The 8,192-nt window shown below is 39.6% G+C and overlaps 1 protein-coding gene across 2 annotated transcripts; it reads right to left on the bottom strand.

Moving 5' to 3' along the window:
- Positions 1 to 688: 688 nt before the first annotated feature.
- On the bottom strand, positions 689 to 6,290 carry LOC108680173 (oligodendrocyte transcription factor 2). Of its 2 annotated transcripts, none has more exons than XM_018168945.2 (2): positions 5,641 to 6,290; positions 689 to 5,165 (listed from the first exon to the last, which is right to left on the bottom strand). In XM_018168945.2, the coding sequence occupies exons 1-2, from the start codon at positions 5,646 to 5,648 to the stop codon at positions 4,247 to 4,249; spliced, it is 927 nt and encodes a 308-aa protein (XP_018024434.1). In that variant the 5' UTR covers positions 5,649 to 6,290; the 3' UTR covers positions 689 to 4,246. The 2 variants fall into 2 exon arrangements, with proteins under 2 accessions (XP_018024434.1, XP_018024435.1); XM_018168946.2 differs by having other exon boundaries at positions 5,579 to 5,641.
- Between the last annotated feature and the right edge of the window lie 1,902 nt (positions 6,291 to 8,192).

The following is an 8,192-nucleotide window of genomic DNA, read 5'->3' as shown; positions in this document are numbered from 1 at the left end:
ACTCGATAGACGCGCTAGGAGGGACACATGGCACACCGAGGCGATAATCCTAGCAGTAAATACAAAGCTTATTAGGGCCCTGCCAAACACTGAGGGTCTCGCGAGGGCTTCATGGGCCGGTGTAGCAAAACTTCAGCATGTTTGATGGATTATAACGTACTAGTTGACCTTAGACCGCAATGTGCAATGTTTAATGCATGAAGATTGAATAATGTGACAATCAACACAGACAATCATGACGGGATGATGAGAAGACCTCATTTGTCACTTTTTACCTTGGTTTACACACTGTTAGAAAAATTACCGTTAACGGTATTACTGGCGTTTCAGTGGCCGGTCGGCACGTTAAAAGAAACACCGTGTCGCCGTTTTTATTCTAATTTAACACTAGAAATCCGTAAAACATCCGATAAAAACGGCGGAACAGTTTATTTTCACGGGGCGACCGGTTCTAACAGTGCAGTAGCCTTGGGCGAATAGGAACGTCAATTTGATAAAAATATTGACATGGTTACCGTTGATTTTCATGTTCATTCGAGGCATGATTTTTTATGACTGTCGTTCTGAATCGAACTTACAAGTTACATTGAAATAATTATTTTTTAGAAATAAAACAACCTTGAGTGCGTGTACGAATTTATTTTTCGTTAATCCTTAATGCGACAAAATAATAATGAATTCACATGAGTAGGCAAAACATTACATTAAAAATTTTAAATCGACAAATGTACATGCAAGAGACATATTCTGTTGCATATTCATAATGAAATGTTTCTTTAATTATGATGCTGTCTTCTATAAAAATGTTCACGACATAGCCATGCACACAAGCTCTAATTTCTTTATTTTTCCATTCAATCGCAGCTCGTAAATAAGCTACGTAAATTGTGGCTACTCCACCAGTATCTCTTTTAGCAAATGAACAGTCTCGAGCAGTTATACAAAACATTAATGAGTAAATTCGTTGCGAGTGTGAGTTGACAAAATGATAGTCTATTTGCATAAATAAACTAGAAACGGCCATCTTGAACAGACAAATATCCACATGTCCTAACCAGTAACAATTCTAGGACAAGATGAGTTGAAAAAATGTCGAAATTATATATATTTACTTGCATTTACGCAGTAAGTTATATTCATATTTCATTTATCGTTGATGTTGGATTCATTTAGCTTTAACCGCACAAGAGTACGATTAACGAATTACGATTCGTAGATATATTAATTCAATGCTCTTCGAAGAATTGTTGTACAGTAGATATTTTTCTGCCACCATGCACCTGCTTTATACCTGCATGTAGACTAGTGTCAGCTGCGCACGCTTTGAGGGATGGCATGTCTAACATTTCTGGGACTTTTTCTCGCAATATGTACATGCAAATAATTACATGCGAACATATTTATCAACTATATATTACAAGAGCATCTTTTACAGATCAAGTATAAGAACTAATTAATTAAAACTTTAAACGCATCTCAGGAAGTTTAGAAGTAAGCGAGAATCCTTTATGAAAAGAATTGTTATTAATTCAGGTAGCTTCAGGAGTATAACGTTGTTCCCAACATTTAACTTATACGAGAGTCCAGTAAATATAAGTCTAAAATATCAGTGTTGAGCGCAACACGGTGTCATAGTGGCGCAAAATTAACTGGCGAGTTTTTGAATGCTGTTCTAACGTTGTATTATAATCATTACATCGACAGTAATAATGACTGAAAATGATCTTTCAATCTCTCGCGCGGGCCACGAGGAAACTTATAAATTACTGCAAACGCATTTAAGGAACGCACACAAAGCGAACAGCTGCGATGGAACAAAGGCCATGGCACCCGTTGTAGTTACTGCTAAAAGTCACCCGATATCGTCTATCCCTAAAGAGCTTTTAACAAGAGAACCTAAAGAGCGTGACAAGAGCCGAGCCGCGAGGGAAGGATCGACCCGTGACTCAACTCTGGGTACAAGTTCTACTCAAACTTTGATAAAATCTGCAGAAATTGGCCTGCAAAGTATCAAATCAAATAGGAGGGAAACGTTGAAAATGGAGATTTTTCTTACGTAACTTTGGATTTTTTGTAATTTGGGAAGAAATAAAACTATGAGTTTTGGTGTCATATGGCAAGGACTGCCTAAGGGTTGGAAGCAGAGGAGATGGAGCCATAATAACATAAGAGGGCAGGGAGAGGAGCTAACAATGCCCGTACACCCCATCACACCATCTGCCGACCGAGGGGAACTACGCTGCGTCGCTTCACCACAGCAACACGCCGCTCACGGACCTCTCGTGGCGCAGCCTTGTGCTGATTTCAGCGCAGAATCTACATCAAGAAATCTTTGCTGAATTTGGACCGGCCAACCGTATGGCGGCTAAAACTGGACAATGGGATCAATTTTTTGGTCCATTGTGAACGAATGAATAGATGACGAATACTAAATCCTAAGCAACGAGAGCGCTGCCGCATGGATCGTCCTGCTCCGGTCACGAGTGTGATTCTTCGTCGCCACAGGATATCCTCCAACAGAATTGATTTGATACTCTATTGTTTTCATTCAATTTGTTCTTTGGAAAAGAGGCGTTTGATTTAGATGAATGAGTTGATCCACACAGTTCGATCACTGCATCTTTTAAACGAGTAATTCTAGTTAGCACTAATAATTTATACAATTCTCTCTCTAATGAGAAGAAACACAGTAAATTCTAATGTGCCTGAATTAATTAATATGCAAGTGTGAACTTGTGCTCGTTGCTCCCTCAAACAAAAAACAAAGCGACACAATAAAATTATCAATTTAAAAGGGTCATGCACAAATAGCAACCAAAATTAGCGCGAAAGTTACGTCTTCTGAATCATGCTTCGCTAAGTGAGATCTTGCTTCAAAGTTATACGTGAGAATGCCTAAAATATAATTTAATAATATTTTACATAGTACAAATCAACTGGACTAAGCAAGATCAACTGCCCGATGGAGCAACGAACACCAAAACCTTCCAGCCCATGCAGCCCCCGAAACGTTGTGCATAACATTCTTATGACAGGGTTTCATTACGATTCGTCTATACTTAATTGATAATTTATAATTCATTGGCAATTTATGCTTAATAATCATGAGTTAAAAGTTTCAGGATTCGTTTCCTACGATCTCGTAACTATTGCTCCGTGACACGGCGGAGTTTTGACTATTTCATACACGTTCTCCGAATTAATTCATTCCAAGACCAATCCTCAAGAAAAAAATTACAAAAACGAGAGATCTGTAAATTGTAACGTTGATCCATACGTATAATAAAATTCCGCATCGTCATCATGAGGATTGCTTTGCTCGGACTGCACCCAAACACTGCTCATTATATCGTAAAACATTAATCATAATTACACAAGTACTTGCATGTATATAATATCGGTTATTCTTTCCTTCCTGCTGCAATGTACACTAATTTCACTTACTTTGTTTATCAAATAAATTTAAATTAACTAACACTATTTACAAGTTTGTCATTTTAGTGACATTTTTTTTAAGAACGCAGATTGTATCACCATTTCAGTATGACAATTTATAATAATGTTGTTAACAGTAGTATAATTGAAAAGTTTCGCTTCCATTCAGTCATCCAAGTCGGTACCTGAAATGATCACGCGTGTCTATTTATTCGAATAGAATGGTTTAAATTTATCTGAAATTATACGAGAGGCAAGATAATTTTTCAACCAAAGCTCTAAAAAATAAGCAAAATATGTTGTTCATGACATTCGATCAATGCAGAATACGTGGGTTCAGGAATCAAGTTGCGAATGGAACTGACGTGAACCTCCATCTCGGAGTTAATATAGTCATGAACATACACTTCGAAGTGAATGTGTGCGTGTTCGTGTGTTACAGTGTTAACATAATTGCATAGTGCAAGCGATGGATCTTTTCGAGCAATACATTTTTTCCGAACATTAGGTCATTTTTTACACATGATACAATTTGTTGAAATCAAAAGGAACATTTATACTACAATTTCGCTCAGCATGTATCTATGTTAATCCCAAGTATATAATAAGCACAGTACCTAACTTTACAAATGCTCACGAGCACCTTCAACAAGACAACTTTGAAATCAACGGAATACAATTCCGTTAATTCTTCACGGATCTTGTAATTCAACTCAGATTATGTGGTCAGTGATAAGTAGAAACTAAATGGGGCGCGGTAGAATAAACAACTGTTGAAGAAATGAAGAAACAACTGTCAAGAACAAAAATTCTATTGCAGGGATGACTTGAAATGGCCGTTGAAAAGAGGAGTATTACTAGGGAGTGGTGGCGGAGGCTGTTGCGGATGATGTTCAGACAGGAGCTGTTGCTGCTGAGGTCGTTGCTGGGGTCGTTGTTGCGGCTGCGGCTTGGAGGAAGATTCAGCCCCCGCCGTATTGCCCATAGAAGTCCGGAACGCTGGGAAATTATCGCTGGCGAGCATTGCACTTGGGTCCATGAGAGCGGATGGGGGTAAATGGGTGAGGTGGGCACCTGGATGGTTGAGGTAAGTCACCACCCGCCGCAGTTCTTCGATGGCATTCGCCTGCATCAGTATGTAGTTCTTGGCGAGTAAAAGTGTTGCAATTTTCGATAGTTTGCGCACGGAGGGCGAGTGCGCGTAAGGGATGACACTGCGCACCTCGTCCAGGGCGTCGTTGAGGTCGTGCATGCGGCGTCTCTCGCGAGCGTTGATGGAGAGTCGGACGGTTTTCTGCTGACGCATTTTACGCACGTTGGAGTTTTCGAGGAGGTAACTCTGGGCGCTGCTCGACGTGGGACTTTCTTCCTCCTCGGCGCTCACGCCAGATCCATCAGTGTGTTCCTCCGCCGGTCGTTCTTCTTTTACTCGCGGAGAAGGGTTTCGATTTTCGTTGTTGGAGGCGTAGCCGAAATCTGAATTAACAGCTCGAGTCGAAAGATCTGACAGGCACGGAGAAGGACGCACTGAAGGCGAGAAGTGAAATGGAGGGCAAAAAGCTCCTGAAGAAGGCGTGTTGAGGTCTTGTCGTCTGTGCAGAAGGGACGAGTGATGGGTCAGTGGGGGAGGAGGGTTGCTGTTGGTGCGCTGGTGTCGGGACAGGTCACTCAGGAATAAGTTCTCTGCACCCATCAGGCCGTGATATGACAGGCCGTTCATGGGGGCGCTCCTGAAACACAAAATATTCCGATATTTTACTGACTAACATCGCTGTGTATTAAAATCTAAAGTTTAAAGTGAAGTTGCCACAATAGAACAGGGCAAACAGATTTTCTCGGGCGGCAATGATGCCCAACACGAGTTATTATCACCATAATATTATTCATAATTCAATTTTACTTCATTTTCAGCAGCGAATTTAATAACTGTAATTTTCAGGTAGATTTCATCAAAGCATTTCATTTTTGAGCAACAAAGATTTCATTTTTTAGCAACAGAATATATATCCTTAAAGGACATAAATAACCAATTAGATATTGAAATTTGATAATCAAAAAGATACAACGTAAGAAATTTCACACATTACCAACAAAAGATGATTAAGCAACAAAGAAATCGTAACACAAATTATTAAGCACAAACCATATCTAGAGCGAGTCTTGTTCAGCAAAGGCTAATAAATGGAAGCATCAGCTAGTACACACCGATCCATTTCAGGAAGCGAAGGCAATTTTCTCAGCCTGATGGGATATGATGCAAGATGGTAGATACACGAGCCACTGCCGTGAATACAGAGTTATTGCACACCAACACTTGGCAGAAGCTCGATCATAGGCAACTGTTTTTTCTTCACTTGTAGGAAAAAATCAAGCCTTTCGAAAAATAACTAGAAATGTACGTTATCCAGCTAGAATGAAAATTAATTAATTAATTAATTAAAAATTACTTTATTTGTAGTCCATATGTCGTTAGACTACCGTCGAATATCGGCAACTGTGAACGTATCACTAATGAAGAATTATGACACCATCCATAAAGTGCATTAGCTCACCACGACACAATAACTTGCATTGTACTGATGATGATGAGATTTGCAATAAATCATCCACGTATTCGACCAGAAAAAATTATACACGCAGTTTATATTTATAGAGATGAGCAATCACGTGGTGCTGATGTGGTCCATATGGCCTGGAACATCCAGCGCCCTCACGGCAGAACACCTCGCGAGTAACTGCTGTGCGAGGGCACCAAGCGCCGCCCTCGTTACCCTCTTATCTTCGTCTCCGGATTGGCTGGACCCTCTAAAAAGAACCCTTTGCAGAGCCTGCTATTGGTTCTTGTATGAGGAAACTAATCCAGTATCGACCAATGGCAGTACAGAATTAGAAGCAAGCATGAATTTTGAGAAGTCTTCATTGGTCGCACAAAATTAGCCGAAGCCAATAAGAGGCGCGACTCTCATGACTGATGACCGAGGGAAATGGCTCGGTTTACAATTTTTACTCGTGTTCTGGTGGACTCTGAAACAACTTTGTTTGGGAACAATCAGCATTTTAATAGGCTGTTCCAGAAGCGCCAACAAATGACTGGTGTCGAGCGTAAAACTGTAAATTGTGGAACGTCAAGTTAAGCGATCGCTCGATCTCAGCGATGGAGCCGTGCAGTTGTCGGTGGTTGCGGCGATGATCACGTAATAAGTGGATTAATTTAGGCTTGACTGCCGCAGCTGTGAATAAAAGCTGGGGAACTCGTGGCAAATTTAGACAAACCATTCAGAATTCACGTACTAGGTGCACGTGCAATTTTCAAGGAAGTTTTTCTATTGCAATAAAAGAAAATTATTTAGTGCCTCAGAGATTTTGCATGTAAGCGACAAATTCCACAGCTATAAAATTCTTGAGTATCCGCTCCGATACTTATCTTTCGAGCGGTTACTTTTCTGCTACTTTAGTCATGTTAGATGATCAGAGTAAATTCGAAGTTCAAGGAAAACGCTACCTTATAATATGCAATTGCTCATTCAAGCGTGTATTAGTAGAAAGAGAAAGCTTCAACTATATAGGGGCTTCAGAAAGAGCTGTCATTTATCGTAAATCGAGAACTAATTAGTTACCGCCGACAACGGGCGAAAGTATCAAAGAAGAAATGCTTGGAAAACAGCGATCAAAATTGTAACGCTATCACGATGTCGCAGACATCTGACTAGGACTTCGTAATGCGTCTCCTGACAGATCAAGTTCCTATCAAAGTATCTATCATATTCATGAATATTTCAGTCAGAGCATTGAAAATTAATCAAACATGCGTTTATTTACTCGTTAGACTTAATAATTTATTCAAAGTAAAGCAACCAAGTTTCAATATAAAGTGTAACAAATGATAACAGACAAAATAATTCAGGAAGAGTAGATCGAAACACACGAATTTACTTCTATACTTGTCTATTTGAAATCAGCTGTGGAGCGTACAAAGTATCACCAGAATTAAAGCAAATACGGATCAGATTAACTATACTAATACTAATGAGAAATCCAACACGGAGAATATAGTACTTTAGTACAGCGCCGTGAGATCACAGAAGTAGAAATTAAATGCATGACCTAATGAATGACGCGCTTAAGCATGAATGTATAGAGCGACAGCGATATACATATTACCGGTATGTAAATATCGTAAATATGTAAGTACGCAGACAATACTTACGTTTAACACGCCCCTTGTCAAACATCAGAACTGACCAGGAAATGAAGAACAGAATGAAATCAAATTTAGGACGTTATATATATTAAACCTGTCCGAATGCACCTGCAGGAAAGAAATCCTACAAAGCATTGAATGGAATCACGAACACATAAAAAAATCCGCTCCACAATCAACTAAACAACTCGAGATGGAGCTCTTCCTGCAATTCATCTCTTGCAAAGAAATAAATGTGAAAGTAACCGACATGGTAAGCATCAAATGAACCTCTCAGGGTGTGAATGCTGGTTATCTCAGGCAGTTGTAACTGTAAGGGACACTCAGGACTTATAAGATTGGTCAAAGATACATCGCACAAAATAATTAACATCAAACAAACTTTTAATACAAATACAACGACATTTGCTGCCGTCGAAACCTCTCCTCATTACGGGAGCTCGTGTTCAAAAAATCTGCTAAACTATAGTGGAACATGGAAATAATGACATATAACCGGCAATACAAATCCTTACGAAAAAAAGACATAACTGGCAATACAAAATCCTTGCGAAAA

This window comes from Hyalella azteca, unplaced genomic scaffold (assembly GCF_000764305.2).
Source record: "Hyalella azteca isolate HAZT.00-mixed unplaced genomic scaffold, Hazt_2.0.2 contig11259, whole genome shotgun sequence".
In the NCBI taxonomy this organism is placed as follows: Eukaryota; Metazoa; Arthropoda; class Malacostraca; order Amphipoda; family Hyalellidae; genus Hyalella; species Hyalella azteca.
The sequence above is the reverse complement of the archived record's forward strand: the minus strand, read 5'-3'. Positions and strand labels throughout refer to the sequence as shown.